The sequence below is a fragment of the Herpailurus yagouaroundi genome, unplaced genomic scaffold (genome assembly GCF_014898765.1).
Source record: "Herpailurus yagouaroundi ecotype Mexico unplaced genomic scaffold, PumYag 28, whole genome shotgun sequence".
NCBI classification, from domain to species: Eukaryota; Metazoa; Chordata; class Mammalia; order Carnivora; family Felidae; genus Herpailurus; species Herpailurus yagouaroundi.
Genome location: NW_024412376.1, coordinates 103,454,093 through 103,476,500, shown reverse-complemented (window position 1 = coordinate 103,476,500; position 22,408 = coordinate 103,454,093). Strand labels below are relative to the sequence as shown.

Here is a 22,408-nt window from a genome sequence, read left to right as displayed (position 1 = left end):
TATACCTGCCACAAGTATCATTCTAGCCTAAACATACACAAGACTTATGTCAACATTTCTGCAAAAGAAGGAATATAGAAAGTGGTCAGTGGGAAGACATATTAATTTTGGACCAGGAATTAAAATAGCTGGAAAAACAACAAAAGGAAAATGAAAAATTTTAAATTGAAAAGTTATAGAAGCATTATTTGAAAGGGAGAGAGAAAATATGTTCTTGTGAATAAATAATTTCACCTTTGTATATTGTTTTCTATGGTTGATTCAACTCAAATAATTCTTTGATCAGAATAATTTTTCATGAAGATTCAATTTTACTTATGATGTAAGAGGCTAGAACAATCTAGAGAAAAAAATTCTATTTTATTGATATATTTCTAAAATATTCTATTCATTAGCACTTAACTTCTTTTACAATGCAAAGGGCATCTGTATTCTATATTGGAAATATAAGGGCCAACTTGTACGACCAAATAAATCACTACTATGTTCCATCTGGTAACTTTGCTCCTATGTAATCCTATGGATATGAAAGTATATTTGGGAAACACCAAGATAATTATTTTATAGAGGGAAACCAGTATAGTCTCATGTCCTGTAGCTTTTAAAAAAGATAAAAAGGAGGGGAAAAACCCCTTATTAATTTATACTTGCAAAACAATTGCAGTCATTTTCCTGGCTGAAGACTAAATTATTGTACGTTATAGTGTGCATGTCTATGATAAGTAGATTACTATAGATCATTCCAAGAGGAGGTGGAGGGAAGATTGCACTAACATTAGCTTCTCTGGTATTTGCAGGCTGTAAATTTCTTTAAATGATAGATGTAAAGATGGAAGACAGATGGATAGAGGAAAAGACAGAATCAGATACTGGATGAGTTGGTATTGCAGTCTGTGTTTCAGCGCTGTCTTATTACTGCAAGGCTAGCAAGCATCAAAGTCCCCCCACAGCTCCAACTCCCTCCCCCTGAAATGTACCGATTTATATGAAAATTAAGATTACAAATTAAAGCCTGGCTATCCTGGAGTTTTCCAGTTCATCAGCCATCCAATAAAAATGATGTCAAGCCTGTATGCATAATTCCCAGAAGATTACTTTGTCCTTACAGCTAAGCCCTGTCCCTGATATGAAAGATCTCTATCCACTTTTATTGAAATAAAGAACTAACATCATAATCCCAATATTGAGGTATAATCTTCATTATCTCCTGACCCTCTTGAGGTTCTCCCAATCTATATTACTTCAGATTTGTTTATTTATAATCCTTATGTATTTACCTTTATTGAGATAGGATTAAAACTAAAGGGGAGGGGTTGGAAGCTCCAAAAAATCCTTATGATCTCATGATTGAGTTTCAATTCACCAACAATCAACTAATGTGTTAGACTGAGGGTTCAGTTTTTTTTTTTTTAAGTGGTTCTTATAGTTGTATAGTCTAAGCCTGAAAAACCATTAATTGGTCCCCTGAGTGTCCTCATTTCATTAAATGAATTATTTCCAATCCAACCTGGTTTGTGAAATGATGGTAACATCCTCTTTTCCTATTAAAATAGTGGGGGAGGGGTTAATGAAAAGATAAATACTGATAGAATCATCCAAAGAACTTTTATCTATTTTCTTAGGAAGTTTTGATTCATACCTATAGTTAATTACTGGTAAACCACAATCCCCCAACCTTTCTCCCCCTACAAGAGCCTTAATGGCCTCTGGCTATGCCTCAGGCTGTTAACTACCAAACTAGTCATTAATGCTGGTCAAGATGATTTCTTGGAGATCGTTTCTCATTTATTCTTTTTCATAGACAAAACAGACTTTGTTCTGAACAGAGAATAAAATAGTACTTTAGCCATTTTTCCCCTTTCAAAAGCATAAAGAAATACCTATGAAAAACACATTTTACTGTGGTATGTTAAAAACATTTCAAATATTAATTTAATATCCAAAGTGCAAATTGGATTTGCAAGTCCCAGTTTTCACTGATAATCGTGCTTTCTTACTTTAAATGAATTTCTGCTATTATATTTGGAGAAACACATCTTGATTAAGAGACTTGGTAAGTGTTCTTAGTTACTCTACCTCTTATTTTTATGTTTTATGCAAGGAAATGTTAGGATAATATTATTTGGCTTTTAGATTTGAAAACAGACTGGAAATAGAAGTACTTTAGTATTGGCATAAAACTGCACTGGAGTGTTTTCTTCTTAAAATAAGGTTTACTGATTGCAAAAGACCCTTGTTCTACCATTATTTGATATATAGTGGGATTTGTTGTAATCTTCATTGGCTCAATTATTCCTCATCTGTGAACCCTTCCTTTTCATTCAGTCATGCTTTTACTTGAGCACCTGCTATTGCCTGAGTGCACTCAGAGATAAATAAGAGGAGAATGGAAATAGAGATCAGGAAGACAGAAACAGCTATGATCACTGAACAATATTTTTGCATAAAATGATATTCAAACATAAAATCCTACATTTGAATTATTAGCCTCCTAAACTGTTTACTAATTCAAAGGGAAGTGGCTGGAACCAATATTTATTATGCACCTAATATTTTACGAATATTGGTCTGGATAATTTACATTAATTTTCTGATTTAACCCTTACAACAAGTTTACAGTCCTTACAGAACTCCTACAATTATTCCTATTTTGTGGATGTAGAAATTGAGACTTTAAGATTATTGAAGGTAATGGGAGAAAGAATAAGAAAGAACTAGAGGAAAGATGCAGAAAGACAAAAAAAAGTTTTGGGTCTTCCAAAACAAACATTACTTACTTAGTGCCCTATCCCTTCATTTGCTCACAGATAAGAAATACATTCCTCCTTTCTGTTGAAAACTGTGGCCCAAGATGGCAGGACACCCCCCACGGAGTCTCAGTTTAGATCTTCCAAGAGACCGGATGAAAATGATATTAATGATGCAGGTTTAGGCCACCAATCAGAGAGAAATTCATTTGAATTAAATACATATATTCTTTAAAGGATCAAGCCTGCCAGCTATTAATCATTTAATGTGAATTAAAAAAAAAAACCTGTTTATTATCAGCTCTGATGTGAGATCTGTAACCATGTATCTATTGGCTTATTTATGGGAAATAGGAACAGAAGGGGAAAAATGATAATGTGATCTAAGAATACGAGTTATTTTGAATTCAGGTCTAGGCAAGGGGTGTAAATTTTAATCCAGAAAAGAATAGTAGAATACTGAGTATCAGGGATGGAAGAAGAATTCAGGGTGAAAAAGTGAAAATTAATTTATGCCCTTGGTTTAGCCTAGCCCTATCTGACATAAGACAGTGTGTACCATGTCCTGGAAAAGGTTTATAATTTATAAAGCTTTGAATTCCCAGGGATAAGCCATGAATTACAGGGTGATTCTAAAAGCTTTACATTCTAAGATAAGCCCCTATTATGCTTTTTCCTCATCAAAAACAGGAACTCCTGTGTTTTAGTGAAACTGACCCAAATGTTTTCCAATTAGAATTGTACTTGTGTACAAAAATTTAAACTATAAATGTAGCCTTCTTTATTCTGAAACTGTCCCCTTTCATTGTGCAAATAGGATTCCAATCAGTTATTTAAAAAATGATCTATACTTTTTTTTTTTTTTTTTGGACAAGGATAACAGAAGACCTAAAACAAATTTCACAAGCCATCTTTGAGTTTCTAACAGCTGACAGTTTCTTCCATTTTATACACCATCACTCTTAAACTGATTTTCTAACTCTGAATTTTGATGTTTATCATCAGCTGACAAACAATTATTTCAGGTTATTTCAGGTGCTATTATTAAGCCTGGGAAGGGTTAGTTTTCATAGAGTTGCCATCCTTACAAAGCAGGGTATATGGGATTATTTAAATATTTCCAGAGCAGGTGCCTCAGAGTGTAACTTCAGCTGTAACCTGAAATATGTGAGCTTAACCACTATCCAATACCACTACCCATTAACTTAAGGCAGTTGAGACAAAAATGCTAATCAACTAGGCACACAAAATCTGTGACACGTTAGCCTTAGATTCTTACTGGATAGAAACTAATCTAATCTTGCCCCAGAACCCCAATTTTAAGGAAGAAAATAAAACGAGGCACATGTATGAAGTGCTGAAAATCATTGCTTTTCATACGAGGAGTACTTTACAAGGGATACACAGGCAAGAGTGACTTTAAGGGACTTAAAATCTATATTCTCAACTTCCAAATGTACATCTTCCTAGACTAATAAGACCACTCTCGTGGCGTTGGTTCTTCTTTCTCAACTTTCCTTCACACTAGTCTTTCTTCTACTTTACCAAAGAAAAGTATTACCTCTCACTCACCGAGAGTCTATGTAGGGCACACTGTCCCAGGACACAAAATGTCCAATTAGAAATATTTGCTTCCTAGGGGTGCCTGGGTGGCTCAGTCCTTTAGGAGTCAGACTTCAACTCAGGTCATGATGTCATGGCTTGTGAGTTCGAGTCCTGCATCGGGCTCTGTGCTAACAACTCAGAGCCTGGAGCCTGCTTTGGATTCTGTGTCTCACTTGCTCTCTGCCCTTCCCCAACTCATGCTCTCTCTCAAATATAAATGAACATTAAAAATATATATATATTTGCTTTCTACAAGACTCCTTATGCGAAGGAGTCCATAAGTTTTCAAAATTCTTTATAACATCTTATTGTTTAACTAAATTGTATCTGCTTTCAGTAATAAAGTAGGGACTCTTTAGGGCTTGGGTGTGAAAAACCAACCAGATGTTTGCCTCAATGCACTACCATAGTTCACTAAAGCTTTTGAGTATGTGAAAACTTTGGTCACTCTGTGTGTGCGTGTGTGTGTGTGTGTGTGTGTGTGTGTGTGTGTATCTCTTTTACTTAAAACCATGCAAATGGGAGGTAAGTACAGTTTGATTTACATGACTAATCTTACTGATATGAATGCTTAGGTCATAGACAGCAAGAGATAAACAATTTTAAGAAGCCCCCCCTTTTTAAATGAATATATAGTTGATTTCCTACGTTTATAGGAATTCACTCCCTTCTTCAGACGTCATCCCTTAAAATACTCACACATATTACACATTCGTCATGCCAAAGCATTGATTTTTTTTCTGGATGCCTAGGGAGGAAAATGAATGATCACTGTTATTTTGCACAGGTTTGAATGTGGAGATAAAAACCTCTGAAAGTAGAAGTGTTAGTAATAACATTTACATGTCTTCTTACAAATTACAGTGAAGTTTTTCTTATACTACCTCATTACCCAATGGCCCTGAGGGTATGGAAGTTATTTTTATCTCTATTTTACAAATGAGAAAATTGACATGGCAGAGGATGTCCAGGTAGTAATAAACCAAACCAGGATTAAAAGTTAAGCCTTTGGACTCTGAAGTCTGTGATTTCCACTCTATTAAACCACCTCTTGCGAAAATTGCTCAACTTGCTAAAGACTATGTTCTCTAGGTAAGCTTTTATAATATGCAGTGGAGGTGATGACCCCGCTCCCAAAGTGCAAAATCTATCTTAATTTTGTGTAGGAAAGCAATTTATGTATGATTTACAATGAAAGGACTTCCCTCCCCCAGAAATTCACAAAATGTAATTCCTATGTCCATATAAGGAAACATGGCGTTTAAATAACCCTTCAAGTGTGCTTCAAGGAAATGAACTGTATCTTTTAAGATTTCAAAGAAGCATTCAGGTCTAGAAAAAAGTATAAAGAAGGACCTTGCTAATAAGTCACTTGGTCTGTTTCATTGGTTTTTGGCTGGGTACCGTTAATACAAATTCTAACTCAGAACACCCAAATGATGATGGGATAGGAGGAGTTAATGAAACATGAATAGAAGGGCATGTGGTTCCACACTGGCCTGGTATCTGGTTCTTAACTGGACATTGCATTATTTGAGCTTTTGGTTCTAGAAGCAAGAACATTCCAATGTGATTTGTGACTGTTCTTATTCTTCAAGCTTGTTCTGTACACCACAATTGCTAAATTGTAACTACCGTTTGCCTTACAAGAACTTGGGAGAAAAAACACAGGATAAAACTATGTTAACGTGCTAGGGAAAAGGAAAGGGATGTGGGTGGATTTGGGAAAGGATGGGGTGGCAAGTCATGACCAAAACAAGGATGTCCTCAAAATAACATGCATAATATAATCACATTTATGTAAAATACATGAATAATCATATACATGTATTAAATGATCACACGTATGTAAAATTCTGTGTATGTATATTTTATTTTTTAATTAATGGACTATTTCAGAGCAGTTTGGGGTTTACAGAAAAGTAACCAGAATGTACAGAGTTCTCATATACCACCTCAACTATCCCCGTATATGTTTTACTAGAAACAAAAATTTGTTGTATCTTCTCTTTTTTTTTGCCACTTTTGACAAATTAATTTAAATCTGGGGAGTATCACCATGGGAAAAAAATGCCCTTAAAATTACCTTTATGAGGAATTCATTACCTTGTACTGGTCAGTGATTTTCAGATGGCAGAATGCGAAACAATCTGAGCTGGAGTCAGAGAAATTGCATCTTTAACATAGCACCTGGGTGACTTTGATGCATAGGTTGAAAACTCCTGGGCCAGAAATTCTCATCCCTGGACAGAAAACTCTCTTGAAAGTGCTTCCCACACCACCTCCACATAAAGGTCTGATGTCTGATGCTCCAATTTAAAACAAAACAAAAGGTTGTGTTCATTTTCAAATTCTGTGTCAGATGTCAGCATGGAAAAAATTATTAGTGTCTGGAGCAGTCTATGGACCAAAGAACACAATAAATTGAGTGACAGTGGAAAGTGAAATTTTTAAAAATCTCATATACTGTTTACTTGTTTGGACATCAAAGGTGAGGAAATATTAATGTATCAAAACTCTCTAATAGATGATGTAATGTCAATTATTATCAACATATTTTGTGTACTGTGTATATACTTTTTGGTGTACACGTTTTGATGAAATATATCTGGAATTTTCATTGAAATTATTAGGCTGTCAATGTAATGTAACAAAATTCCAAAGACAAATCGTACTTATGTGACTGTGTATTTCAGAATGGGATTCTGAATTAGTGTCTAATCCAAACTGACCCAAGGGCCAGTCACAGGTGTTCTGAACTCAGTTCCAAGGTTGGAGATGAGCTTTAAGACCCTCACTAGGCAAAGTGTGGTTCCTAGACCAGCAAGATCAGTGTTGTCTAGGAACTAGTTAGAAATGCAGACACTCAGCCCCCACCCCAGACCCATAGAAACAAAAATCCGCATTTTTAACATGATCCCCGAGAGGACTCATCTGCAAGTAAAAATTTGAGAAAACTTCCCTTCAGCTATTTCAGAGTCCTGATCCTTTCCAGATTTTCCCAGCTTTGAACTAACTTCCAGCACAACTCCCTACTTTTCCAACACATCCACATACCCCATTACTTTTATTTTAGATAAGCATCTCCTGCCCCTCGTTCTCATTTTCAAAGGGAAAATCATACAGATTTGAACTAGGTAACTCACAGGCTTCATTCGCAGGTTTCTCTCTTTTGGCCAAAGAAAAGTTTTCACTTTGAGAATTAATATTTCTGAATAATTTTCTGACAGACCTGAGCCCACCCAGTAGGTTCTTCCAAGTAAAGGAGAGGGTGTGGGTCATTCTCTGCAGCTAGTACAACGGTGCTCACCATTAACTACCCTACATCCTTGCTTCAAAGTCTTGCTGATGTCTTTCTAGGATTGTATTTAAGTAAAAAGAAGTCAGCCCATTTAAAAAAACGACAAAAATTTGTTCTACGCAAGAAGAACAATGTTATTACAAACAGAAGTGTCACAGGTTCCCTCCGTTTCAGTGTTCCAGAAAGCTGCTGCTGCTGCTAAATCACCATTATTACTCTGGAACCACTTGGGAACATGCTAATTTACATCCAAAGCAATATTAGTATTATTGTTTATTTTACTTTCATTATCTACATAAGCACAGTCCAAACTAGGTAGTTGCTATAATTCTGCCTTCTTTTGGTAGGAGACTGGGAAAAAGGATATAATGGTAACAAAGAAAAGCAGCCAATAGTTTTAGTAAATAACACTGCAAAACTCAGATATCATTTCTTATTTTCCAATTACTCCAATTCCTATCATCAAGTTAATACAGACAGTAATGTGCCTGGTGCTGGAGAGAAATCATTCAGGTAAGCTGAGGCTACTCCTTCTGTTTCTCCATCTGCTAAGCTGTTAACACGAAGACATATTGACAAGGGCTCAAGGAAAACATGGAATATTTCATCAGTAAGATTATGCTGCCCTAGAGACAGATGTTAGAAAGCTGCAATATTTAAAAATAAAGAGATAAACACATGCTTGAGGGGAAGGAATAGTTTTAGAGCTGGGAGAGAAAATTAAAAAGAAAAAAGGAAAAATGGAAAGATAGATGAGAGGTTTGTATTACCACAGGAAATAGCAAATCCTTATTGTGTAGGGAAAAAACTTTTATATGCCTCAGGCAATCATTTACTATTAGGTAAGCAGTCTTAGAGTTCATTGGGGCAGATTTGTAAGAAGTGCTTAGCAGGGCTGATTATGATTACAGAGAACAGATTTATTTCTTGTCATCAGATGGTTAATGTCAAGGATTTGACTTAAAACCATATACACTGGTTTTCATAAAAATTTAAACATAGGAAATGTTATATACTATGGTAATTCACATTCAGGGATATAAGAGCAACGTTAAGTAATGGTAACTCTGTATTTATCTGGTGACTTACACTGCAGAGGTCAAAGTACTTTGTCTTCACTTATTTTTACTGGAGAAAAAGAGTAAAACAGAATTATAACGGTGGATTATATACAAATATTTACAAATGACATATAGTTGCCATGGATCAAGTCAACAGAACATTTTAAACCATAGATTTTCTTTTTTTGCTATAGTTTTCACACTTTTATAAATAGAATGCAAAGAGTAGTAATAGGAAAGTGAAAGGAAGTTTGGCCTTGAATTCAAATAGACTCAGGTTCAGATCCTAGATATTTACTTTGCTTCTTTGAGTTTCAGTTTCCTCATCTATAAAACAGGAATAATAAGCCTACCTTGTAAGGTTGCTGAGAAAATTAAATATGTCATTAATAAGAATCCTAGCATTGCCTGAATATCATTGGCACTCAGTAAATGGCAAGTTATGTCATTAACAAGAAAACCAAATTGACACAAACAAGGAGATCAGATATTACAATTTAATTACTGGTTGTCCTTTTCTTAATATCTCCAAGTTCTGATTATATTGTAGAGGCCCTTGCTCATGACTTTCTCCCACTGGAAAGGAGAATACCTCCTCAAGAAAGGGAAGGGTATGACAGACGATGAGTTCCCAGAGAAAAGAAGAGAAAACAGAATACTTCTTCCAGCAAAGAGGAAGAAAGAAGAGGAAAGGGGCACGAGGTCTGACTTGATGGTTCTGATGGCCCCCTCAAGGATGAGAACCCAGATAAATAGTGGCAAAAACTGAAAGCAGAGGGGCTTCCTGTTTAGCATTCCAGGAAGAGGCAACCTTGCTAGACAACCACACCCAGCACAGGACTACAACAAACAGAGTAAAACGGCGGCATGGTGTGAGGAGGCCAAAGAAGGTTCCGTGATGGGAGGCCTCAGACTTTCTTGGCTCTTGTGCAGGAGGCTCTGGTATCCAGGTGTTCCTTTATAATCCCAGTGGGATATGTGGAAGGTTGTTGAGAGTGAGAAGCCATTGGGGTCACTGTGAGATGACCCCAGAAAAGGTGCTGCAGAGCATACAGGCTGAGCCAGGGCTCAGAGGGCAGGCGTGGCTGAGACACGAGGAACTGCAATGCTGTTGAGAAGTGAGAAGAAAGCAGGTGAGCAAGAGAGGGCTACAGGTTTTAACCACTCTAAAAGAATAAAATACTGGCTTTAGCAGCAGACCAATAAGGTACCAGTAACCCGTTTAGACTAGATCTATCTCTGTGGATGCCAGTGAGAATTTAGATGACAGCACAAAGATCCACACAGGGATCTGGGGCTCTCTCCCCTCTCAGCCATGAGGACACATGAACTTTTCCTGACACCTAAAAGCCACTTCTTCCAGGAGAACGGGGAGGAGGGAGAACACTGAAACACCCTGCAAAATCCTATTTTAAACCTAAAGAAACCAAGATGCTTTTTCTTGGCATCTTCAAATTCTAGCCCATCCTACTCCACTCAAAAAGAAATTTATTTCAATTCTTAAGAAAGGAGAGGCCTTTTTTAGATCTTGATAAGCTAGATACAATGTGTCTGATTCTATAAGTCACATTTTCCTTCTGTGAGGCCTGGAGATGAAACCAAAATATCCATTATGTCTCTTTATTCATAACCTTAAGGTGTCCTAATTATATTAGGTAATAGGAAGTAGTACCTTTTATACCTTTTCCCTACTTTCCTTTTTAAAATTACTGCAGAGGTAATTTGGGAGTTTCCTTCCTTCCTTCCTTCCTTCCTTCCTTCCTTCCTTCCTTCCTTCAATGAATATTTACTGAGTACCTACCATGAATGAATAATGTGCCAAGAGTTTAGGAAACAAAGATAAATGAGACATGGACCCTATCCTTAGTAAGGTAGAAAGGTGTATAGGATATGTGAACGGAATATATAAGTTAAAGAAAAGCTAGTCGAGTATTGCTGCCCATTGCTGAATGGCTGCCAACAAAACAATGGGACGTTACAACAAGAAAGGTGCATTTTTCTCGTCTATAAAATAAAAATAAGAACATAAAGGCTAGGATGCACAGAGAAGTTAAAAAGCATTTTGTTTTCCACAAAATCATACTTACAGAAAAGTCAGTTTCTAGAATAACAACAGTAAATCAAGTTGCAGGACAGTCAGAGGCACACAATACAAAGATCTTATTTTTTTTAAAGTGTATTTACTGTAATAGAAAAACAATAAGATGTGAGAGAACGGGTCAGAAAGACTATTATCATTACCTTTTTCAATGTGTTTCAAATGGAATTAAGATAGGCATGCAAAGGTAGTTATACAAAAACCAAATATTACATAGTTGTTTTAATTTTCTCAGTAAGTACTGCTTGATCATTTTAAGAAGTTAAATTTTAAAAGTCAAATAATGAAATAATAAATGCCCTAGGGTAGTTTGCTGTTTAATGGTACAGACATTTTTTATAATGATTCTTTTAAAAATATGAATATTAAAGCCCTGAATTGAGCTTATTAAAGTTCAAATTTTTACATATCCAGGATTTCTTAAAGGTGGGCAATGGAAGCCTGAGAAATATTTTAATTATTAACAATATTTTATGAATGCAAAACAGAACTTATGCTTTACTTTTATGCTTTGCTTAAAGAAATAAAAAAAAAAAAACTATGATGTTTTGAGGATATTAGTCCATAGAAAAGCATTGCAGAATGTTTTCATTCTGCATTTTTGCGTTTGTTCCTCTGGTTCCTAGAACCACTGCCATTCACATATCATCTCTTCCTTGTATCTTTTACCATAAAGCTCATTAGAATTTATATACTGGAGCACAGATAGAGTACAGAATTTAGGAAAAACCTCTGCTTTTATCAGTTACCCCTGACAAAGTTGGTATTTCATTCACCCTAAATATACATCATTCACTGACTGAAAAGTGACATTGTTAGAGATTATAAATAATTCAACAAATTGTATCTATCTGATTAGTATTTCAAAAACAATATTTTATCTCTTCCCAACCCCCTCTTTATCTTCATAGAGTGCATTTGCATTGAAATCTATGGTTTCTGGCATATCTGGGGTAAGGTTATACTAGGAATTTACCAGACCTGTCAGTCTCTAACTTTCTTCCATATTTCATTATATCATTCCAGTTATAATTAGTTGTCTGGTAAAATTAAGAACAGTCTATTTCAGTGAATGCTCATGTGAACATTTAACAACTTTTTGTTAGGATGACAGCTTAGCGACAGAAAGAATAAACCAGAAAGGAGAGTCACTGAAGTAACCCTGGCTAACTCAATATTGCCAAGTCAGTGGAAAATTTTGAGATTTTTGCGTTTTTTTTTTCTTTTTTGTTATTAATCATCAAGCACATATTTCTTGTCAGGAGATAAGCATCAGCTTGATGGCATTCCTGCCTCAACTAGCATGTTTTGAACTGACCTGTCTTCATTGCTATGGCTCCCTAGAAACTTTGCTGTTGATTAGCATTGATTCGGCTGAATGCTTTGACATTCAGCTTGTCAGTGAAAGCTATTTTAATCATTAAGATGCATCTCCCTTCCAAGATTGCAAACTGTTGCTGCTCATACACACCAGTCTATCATTTGATTACTGTGGAAAAGAAAAGGAAAGAGGTTGAATGGTTCCTATTACTACAGATTATATTAAGAACTAAAACTTACAGAATATTTGTACGTGAGGTATTGTGCTAAGAAATTTACAGGAACTGTCTCATTTAATCCGTACCATCACGGAATCTCACTACCGTGGTTTGCGTCCCTGTTCTCCACTTATTATCTGTAAGACATGCAGCCCTCATCTGTAAAGTGGAGTAATAGTACCTACTTCTGGGGATGTTATGAAGATTAAATGAGGGCATTCATAGACACTCCCTAGAATAGTATCTACAACATAGTGAGTTCTCATATTTTTTAGCAGTAATTTTTATTACTTTGTACATGAAGACATTCAGTCTTCTTTACCAATTGCCCTATTCACCATCACTTCTACCTTTAACCATCTCTGTTGCCTAGACCCAATGGAGGAGATAAAGGAAAATGGAAAGTTATTCTTTCAGGACTTTATTCCGTAGGTATTTGAACTCCAGCTCCACAAGAGGGTGTGCCATAACTGTGGCAGGATAATTAACCTTTAAATTTTTTTCTTCCTGTTCTTTCTGTCCTCACAGGCTTTTCCCATTCAGACAACTAAGTGTATATACTAGTGAGACCCTGTTGAGTAGGATGATAACTGAAATTTTAGGCAGTTTAAGGGATCTCAGAATAGAAGGGGCATTTCTTCCAGGCTTTAATGAGAGGCATAAAGGCAGCAAGGTGGCAGAATCCCAGTTTCCCATGCCCAAGTTTGTACAAGAGCAGAAAACATGTGTCACGCGACTAAGCAGGTAGCACTGGGTGGCCTCAAGAGTTCCCTGGGCCACATTTTGGAGAGGGAGCAGCAGAATGTTCCCAAGCTCTGCGGGGAAGCAGAATTTCTGATACTCCACAGCACCACTAGGATGTTTCCCACTGTTGCAGAAACTATGCTGTCTCATTACCAGAAGTCATTATTTTTCCTCCTGGGCACACAGCTAAACTACATTTCCTAGCTTCCCCTGCAGTTAGTTAGAAAAGTGGTACAGACTTTTAAAACCTACATAAACCTCTGTGTAAATTCTCCTCCCCTATCTGCAAGCTGAATGTGTGTAAACCCGTAGTGGACACATGATTCTAGAAAATGGCAGAGTCACTGAATCAGGGGTTCTTGATCTGAGATTTATTTTTATTTAAAAAAAATTTTTTTTTTCAACATTTATTTATTTTTGGGTCAGAGAAAGACAGAGCATGAACGGGGGAGGGGCAGAGAGAGAGGGAGACACAGAATCGGAAACAGGCTCCAGGCTCTGAGCCATCAGCCCAGAGCCCGACGCGGGGCTCGAACTCACGGACCGTGAGATCTTGACCTGGCTGAAGTCGGACGCTTAACCGACTGCGCCACCCAGGCGCCCCTAGATCTGAGATTTAATAATAGAATTTAGGAGATGATGGCCTTGGATCTGGAACAAAAAAATCCCTGTATTTTCATTAACCTTTAATGAAATTTAGCATTTCCTTCTATTATGAATGTAGGCACCAATGCATAGCAGTACCAGCATTACGTGTGGCTTTGTCACCGACCAGAACACCTAAACCATGGGTATTTTTGAATTATATTACAGCTGTTGAAGGTATCTCAAAATATCATCTACAACTAAACTCTCATTGAAGTAACATAATGAGACCCACTGCTTGATATTTAAATTTCATATGGGAATAATTTTATTTAAACAGAGTTTGCTAACTGTATTTCAATAAAAGTGGTTTCCTTTGAAGTCCCATATAATTTGTATGTCTTTAAAAAACAGTTTTATTAGAAGGGATCCCTAGGTTTCACCAGATCGCCAAAGGAGGCTATGGAACAAAAAAAGTTACGAACAATTGTTCTAGATGGATTCCTGAATAACTTTACAGTTATTCAGGAGTCTCTTTTTTCCTCTCCCTTTCATATCCCAATCGCACTGATGACCTACATTCGGCTAAGATGTGAGAAATAAGCTGGTATTCTGTTAACTTACTGAGACTGCAGGTTATTTTTTCTTTAGAACAGTTAGCCTATGTAGACTAATCCTTGTGCTAGGAAAATGGCTCAAACATGACAGAGAGTGTAGAGAACTTAAGAGGCCTCTGGGTAGAAAGGACTTTGAAGTATATAGTGAGGACCAAAGATTGATGGGGTCCATGAAGATGACTCAGCAAATATCAACTTAGAAGGATAATGATGCCAAGTGCAGGAAACATCTCCTTGAACTTAGAAATAAAGTTTAGTAACAGTAACATAAAGAAACATTTCAATTATGCCTGAATTTGGACCCTGAGATTTATAATTGTCACACAATAATTTTCTTATTTCGTATTTATTTTTTCTTGTTCCCTATTAGGGTGACAGTCATTTTTGTTTCTCATAGTAAGTACTTTTGAATTCATCAAACTATATACATATAAATATAAATGTAAATATATGTAATAAAAATCTAAATAACATGAAAATTAAAAAAATATAAATCCTTTATATATGAATATATATAATTTATTTTTTTTAAGCTATCTTCAACTAGCTCTGTTCCACTTAAAATCCTTCTTAGCTGCAGGGTAACAAGTGAAGAGAAGCCAGTACCACAAAGATGAGATCAATATTATATAAGTCCTTCTATACAGGAATTTGAAAATTGGTAATTTTTTAAAAGGCTTGTTGAATTAGATAGAATAGTCTTGACAGAACCCTTCAGAGGGTTTTTTTCCCCCTGATTTTAAGTATTTATTTTAATTGCAGTTAGTTCACATATAGTGTTATATGAGTTTCATGTACACAGTATAGCAATTCAACACTTCATTACATCACCCGGTGCTCATTATGCCAGGTGCACTCCTCAATCTCCATCACTTATTTAACCAAACCCCCACCTCCTTCAGGGATCTTAAGGCAGATAAAAATCTGACAACACTTCTCTTAAGAAATTAAGTTTTGTTTAATTTTACCTTCCCTTTTAGACTGTTTTCCTGACTTTATCTTAACCTTAGACTAAATGAATCAGTCATTTTGAAACATTCAGGTTGTTAAAAGCCAGATGCAAAGACTCCTCTGAGGACAGACTCTTTTTTAAACAAATTTTTATAATCTATGGAGCCACATGAATGAAAATAAAATAGGGTTAGTGTGCAATACAGTTTGGGTTTCAGCATTAAAATGTGTAAAAAAATAGAATGCATTTATTTTTAAGTGTTATGTGATATAAACATCAACCTGTCCAGATCATAATTGTGTACCAACTCCAAGCCTCATGCCCTGGCAAGTAAAAATGTTTATGGATGAGTAAATCAAACAGCATTTATTTTAACTATATGTAATGTCTACCACTCATGACTGGGCTTTGTTATGAGAAAGTTGCCTTTTCCACATGTAAGGGTAAGGTGACTGTGTTTAGAATTTAAAGCTTCTACACTGACAGTAGCTCACTGATCCTTGAAATTCTTAGGGTGTTAGAAAGTTCCTGAGGGAAATGAAATAGTCTTTTAAAACTACTTTTTCATGGCTGCTTTGTATTAGTACTAACGTGTATTAGAAAGTATAATAATTTTGGTTCTTTGAAATTTTTATGTCAATTTTCACACATTCAAAAGAGTAAAGAATAGCACAATGAACCCCTCAAATACCTATTGGCAACCTCAAGAATGTTGCCGTTCTTATTTTATACATTTCTTGCCCCCCAACTTTTTTCCTCTTTTTTTTTTTTTTTGCTGGAATATTTTAAAGTAGATCTGAGACCTCCTATTCTTTCACTTCAAATTATTTCAGTATGTATCTCTAACAGATAAAGACTTAAAAAAATACAATACCAGTTAGCTCACCAAACAAAATCATTGACCATTCCTTAATAACACAGCCCGTGTTCAAATTTTGCTTGGTTGTCTCAAAATGTCTTGTATTCAACTTGTTTAAATCAGGACCCAAACAATGTCCACAACAGTAGCATTTGGTTAATATATTTTAACAAATTCCTCCTCCCTTTTAAAAAATGACGTTTTGTTTATTGGAGAAACCAGGTCATTTGTTCTGTAAAAATTGTCTCACTCTGGATTTGGCTGATTGCATCATGGCAAGGTTTAATGTCCCTGTCTTTTTTTTTTTCTTTCTTTCTTATAAAAATGATAGTTAGATCTAAAGCCTTGTTTGTATTCAAGATTAATGTCACACACATATGCTCACACATAAAATTTTCTTTGGGCAAGAATATTTCACAGGTATTACTGTGCACTTACTATTGCGTTAGGAGACATATGACACTTGTCAGGCACTCTTTTAGTGATGTTATACTTGCCCAGTGACTTCAAGTGTTGTCAGTCTGGTTCATAATGACAAAGTGGCTTCAACTTTTACCTAATAGTGTTAGCCACTGATGACAGTGGGCTAGATCTATTATTTCATCAAGAGTTGCAAAACAGTGATTTTATAGTCCTATTATTCATTCTGCATTTATTAGCTGTAATTCCATAAAGAAGAAATTTCTTCCACCAACTATGTGGACACCCTGAAATATAATTCACACCAAAAAAGCAGGGAAAATGTTGGTTTCTTTTACTGAATTTAATCTACTTTTAGTGTATGAATGGGAGTCCTATTAACTTCCAGTAGTGAGCAATGAGTTTGCTCTAACCCTGTCTATACTCTTCCTCAAGGTCACCAGGTGGTCCAGCAGGACTGGGATGCGATGGCGTAGGATGGGATGGGGCAGGCCACGGTATTTAGGGTAGCAAGGGATTGGATCAGGGAAAACAGAATACCTTAAGCAGGTTCTAGGAGGTAGACTCAATCTTCTGAGCTGTTCTGGGCATCGGTGCTCTCCATGGACTCGCTGGGTTCCTTGTGGTCATTGCTACTATCATCAGCGGCCGGGATCTTCTCCTCCTCACCATCCTCTTCAGAACTAGGAAGTGTGCTTCCCCGGGTTTCCTGGTTTTCCTTGGAGCCCAGTACCACATACCTGCCCTTCTCCTTCAGCTCTGGCTGCCTTCTCAGCTCATTGGCCATGTGCGAGAGATCCCTCTTCATAGCATAAGCATCTTCCCCATCTGCATAGTATTTGGGTTCCACCTCACTAACCTGGAAGTTGAGGGTGTTAGAATAGAGGTGCAAGGCTGCTCGGTTACTCTTCCTGACGTGCAGGGACACGTACTTGGCTCTAAAGTTCTCGATCATGGCCCGAGAGGCCTGGTCCATCAGCTTCTGGGCCAGGCCGAGGCGCCGGTGCGATCGCTTCACAGCCAGTGAGGTGATATGTCCATGGGGGACATCATCTGGGTCCTCCTCCATTTTGGCCAGGACATAGCCCACAATCTTCCCGTCCTCGTCCTCAGCAATGTAAGAAAGCTGGGGCCAGGAAAGGCCATGGTAGAAATAGTATTTCATCTGGTAGTTCTCGGGAAGGCAAAGAAGGTTGCAGTGCTGCATGTTAATCAGGTCGTCTGGCCGAGCATTGCGGATGTTCATAATGGCGGCGGGTAGCAAATGGGAGTTAGATGGTGGTCACCGAAAAGAGGCTGCCACCAAGCGCAAGAGTCACTTTTTGCCTCAAGGACTTGAGTCCAGGGGGCCGAAGTCGTAGGACTGGACGACACGGATGCTGGCTGTAGGGAAGGCAGGACACCCTGGAGACGGAAGGGGCGGTGCTAAGACGCGGCTTTCGAAGTGCGCCACTTAGTCCCAGCCAATGAGGTTTTCACGTTATATTCCTGATGCGCGCGCAAGGCTTAGGGGGTTGGGATGTGCAGTTTATTAGGACCTCCTTGGTTTTAAAATGCAACGTTTGGACTGTTGCTGCCACTATTCTTTTATTTGTTTCAATTTTCAGTTTCTTCTTTTGGATACATATGGGTAAACTTTGACGAACTGAATAAATCCATATAACCCGAATATAGATCGAGAACCAGAACATTGCACACACCCTAGAAATACCCGCTCAGATCCCCTTCCAGTACTCTGATCCGGTGTCCCAAAAGTAACCATCACCTAGATTTCTAACAGTTTCTGTATAAATGGAATCATGGCGCATACACTCTTTTTGTGTTGAGGTACCCCCTCCCTGCCCAACTTATACTTGTTTCAGCTACTTGTGTGTAGTTGGGAGTTTTTCATATTCTTTCCTGTCTGATATTCCATTGCCTAAATATATCACCTCTACCGTTGATGACAGTTTGTGTTATTTACAATTTGGGAAAATAGTAATTGTAACTAAACGTTCTGGAACATGCCTTTTGTAGAAACATGCATATTTATCCAGGATTAGAATTACTGGGTCAGAAGATATTATGATGTTCAACTTCTATAAATAATGTTAAGCAATTTTCCAAGGTGGTTGCTCTGTAACTGAACCCAAATCTGTCTGACCTATGTGAAGGAAAGCCAAACACTGAGATATCAGGTATGCAGCAAGGAGAGCTTATTGGAGAAGCAGCTGAACAGAAGCTAGGAGGACAAACCTCAAAAGTGCTTCACCAAGGGGGAAAGAAAAAATTTTTTGTTTGTTTTTTGTTTTGTTTTGTTTTTTAATAATCATAGGGATTGAGATTTATACATACTGAAAAAAAGTCTGGGGAAACATGAGGAAAGGTGGAGCATGTGCATTGAGCAAACATATATGTAGGATACATTCCATGTTCACTTTGGGAATGGAGACGTCAGAAGGCTAAATTCAGCCCCTGAGCTCATGATGTTATCTTAACACAAGAAGAAAGGCTATCAGCATCCTCTGAGAGCAGGTGTAAACTAGGTGGGTTTGGGGCTTCTTATTTCAGGTAAGAAATGCAGGGCCTTGCTTGTTCCTAGGCTGGAACCATATCAGTTGACCTTGATTGAGTCTAGGCTTGTTTAGAGGCAGCTAGTGGATTTGTTAATGGAGTCTGAAAAGACACAATAGCTGATTAGGGAGAAACAGTTCTCTGAAAAACAAGCTTTAAACTTTCTGCTGGTTTCAACCTCATTAACCCAATGGGGCACGGTTTTATTTTATTGCTTGTGTGTGGTTAGTGGTATTACATTGTGGTTTTCTTTTGCATTTCCCTGATGACTAAAGACGTTGAACACCTTTTTTTTACATCTTTATTAGCCATTCTCTGTTCTTTTTTATGAAGTGACTATTCAAGTCTTTTCTTCATTTTTCTATTGAGTTGTATGTCTTTAGCTCATTAATACTTAATAGTTTTTTGATGTTAAATTCCAATATACTTAACATACGATGTAATATTAGTTTTGGGTGTACAATATAGTAATTCAACAATTCCTTACATCACCCAGTACACTCCTTAATCCTTACCACTTATTTAACCCATCCCCATTCCCCAATAACCATCAGATTGTTCTCTACAGTTAAGAGTCTGTTTCTTGGTTTATCTATTTTTTTTCTCATTTGTTTTATTTCTTGAATGCCACATATTAATGAAATCATATAGTATTTATCTTCCTCTGCCTGAATTATTTTGGTTAGCATTATACTGTAGCTCCATCCATGTTGTTGCAAATGGCAAGATTTCATTCTTTTTTATGGCTGAATAATATTCCATTGTGTATATATACCACATCTTCTTTATCCAATCACCTATAAATAGATATTTGGGCTGTTGCCATAATTTGGCTATTGTAAATAATGCTGCTATAAACATAGGGGTGCATTTAAACCTTTGAGTTATTTTTCTGGGGGGGGGGGGGGTAAACATCTCGTTGTGTGATTTTTATTTCATTTAATTTATTTTTTATTTTAATTTTTTTTTTTTTTTTTTTTGGAGAGAAAGCACACAGGAGCAGGAGAGAGGCAGAGGGGGAGAGAAAAAATCTTAAGCAGGCTCCATGCCCAGCGCTGAGCCTGATGGGGGTATGACCTGAGCTGAGCTACCCAGATGCCCCTATTTTTAATTTTTTGAGGAAATTCCATATTTGTTTCCACAGTGGCTACACGAGTTTGCATTCCCATATCCTCACGAAACACTTGCTGTTATGTTTAATAGTTTTTAAAAATATGTATTCTGAGGCGGGGGGCACCTGGGTTGTTCAGTCAGTTGAGCATCCAACTTTGGCTCAGGTCATGATCTCGCAGTTTGTGAGTTCAAGCTCCACATTGGGCTCACTGCTGTTGGTGCAGAGACTGCTTCAGATCCTCGATCTCCTTTCTCTATTCCTCCCCTATATATATGTATATATATATATATTACATATAATATGTTATATATATTCTGGATAAGGATCCTTTGTCAGATGCATTATGGTGTATAGCATCCTACTCTATTGGTTGATTTTTCACTCTCTTAATTGTGATTTTTGACACCCAGCTGGAATTTTAATGTAGTTCAATTTGTCCAGTTTTTAGATTTCATGGTTAGTGCTTTCTGTGTCCTGTTTAAGAAATCGTTGCCTACTGTTAGGTTACAGAGATGTTCTTTTATGTTTTCTTCTGAAAGTCTTATCGTTTTACATTTTATGTTTAGATATGCAGTCCACTGAATTTATTTCTGTGTAAGTTGTGAGGTAGAGATTCAGTTTTTTATTTTATTTTATTTTATTTTATTTTATTTTATTTATTTTTTGCCTGTATGGATATTCTGTTCATCTAGCACCATTCATTGGGAAAAAATCCTACTTCTCCACTGGATTGCATTGTTTCCTTTGTTGTAATGTAAATTAACCCAAGTTCATTTGCTAGATGCACAGCAAAGGCAATCACTGAGACATTGAGTTATGTAGCAAAGAAGGGGTTTATTTGAGAGGCAGCCAGATAAGGAGACAGGAGGGCAAGCTTCAAATCTCACTCCCTGGAGGAGGAGGAGAGTTGGGAAATTTAAAGACAAATGAAAGGTCTGAGTAAAAATTGCAGCTGGCTTAGTAGTCTGCAGTGGTGAGTAGTACCATTAACCTTTTGGTTACTGGTTTCAATAAATCCTGAGTTGCATTTCTAGATAAATTTAGAAATTTTTATGCCATCTTGGTAAAACAAGATTTGGGGTATTTCTTTGATAGTGTAGAGAAATCACATTTTATTAGCCCCACTTGCACATAAGCTGGAAATAGGCCCTAGAATTATCTACATATTTTGTACAACTTTCCTTTCCAATTTTCTAGCATATCACTACCCGGGGACTCAAACACCAAAAAAGTTTATTCTGTTATAATTAAGTAGTCTCTTTTCTTATATCGGTAGCCAATTCCTAGTTATATCTAACTCATCTAAATTATGTATGTGGTATTTCCTTCCCATGAAGGTACACAGATCTTTACTAGAACCATGTGAATTGTGAAACATAGCTTGAATAGCAACTATTTTGGGTTGTAATTTAGCAACTAGCTCTGTTTTTATTAAAAAGTTTTTAATATTTAAGATAAGATTTTAGTTTCTTGATGTTTTGATCAGCTCTTTATGTTATTTCCCAGTATTATTCCCATTCAGAAATTTCTGTTTTATTTTGTACTTCACTCTGTGGATAGGGATATGTACCTTGAGATGGTGTAGCTTTAGAAACAATCCAAAAGAGGGTGTCTGGTTGGCTCAGTCGTTTAAGTGTCTGACTTCAGCTCGGGTCATGATCTCATGGTTCATGGGTTCAAGCCTAGCATCCGGCTCTGTGCTGACAGCTCAGAGCCTGGAGCCTGCTTTGAACTCTGTATCTCCCTCTCTGTCTGCCACTCCCCCATTTGTGTGCTCTCTCTCTCTCTCTCTCTCTCTCAAAAATAAATAAACATTAAAAAAAAAAAAAAACACAACAATCCAGATCAGTCAGTTGGTTGACTGTTTTAAAGGCATGAACTACCAAAATGTTCTTCTATAGGAACATTGTGTCTTTACTAGACTTCTAGAATATAGGCTTAACAAGTAGGGAAGGTGTGACAAAACAGACCAACTCACACAAAATTAAACTCACACATCAATTATTTCTCTATCATTGTAACCTCTTTTGTTCATCTTTCTCTTCCATGGTCCAGGAAAACAAAATGAAGAAGACTCATACCCATACATTTGGGAAGAAGCGGCACTTTATTAATGAGTAATATTTGTTTGATTGATTCTGTTTAATCCTAAATCCTAGACCTAATGTTAGAGTAAGGCAACAACAAAAAGAATTTTCAGAGTAACTAGTTGTA

General features: G+C 36.8%; 1 protein-coding gene across 1 annotated transcript; it reads right to left on the bottom strand.

Annotated features, from left to right (window-relative positions):
- Positions 1 to 9,197: 9,197 nt before the first annotated feature.
- On the bottom strand, positions 9,198 to 17,888 carry NAA11 (N-alpha-acetyltransferase 11, NatA catalytic subunit). Its single transcript, XM_040480306.1, has 2 exons — positions 17,068 to 17,888; positions 9,198 to 9,822 (listed from the first exon to the last, which is right to left on the bottom strand). Exon 1 carries the CDS (start codon positions 17,771 to 17,773, stop codon positions 17,093 to 17,095), a length of 681 nt encoding a protein of 226 aa, XP_040336240.1. The 5' UTR covers positions 17,774 to 17,888; the 3' UTR covers positions 9,198 to 9,822; positions 17,068 to 17,092.
- Between the last annotated feature and the right edge of the window lie 4,520 nt (positions 17,889 to 22,408).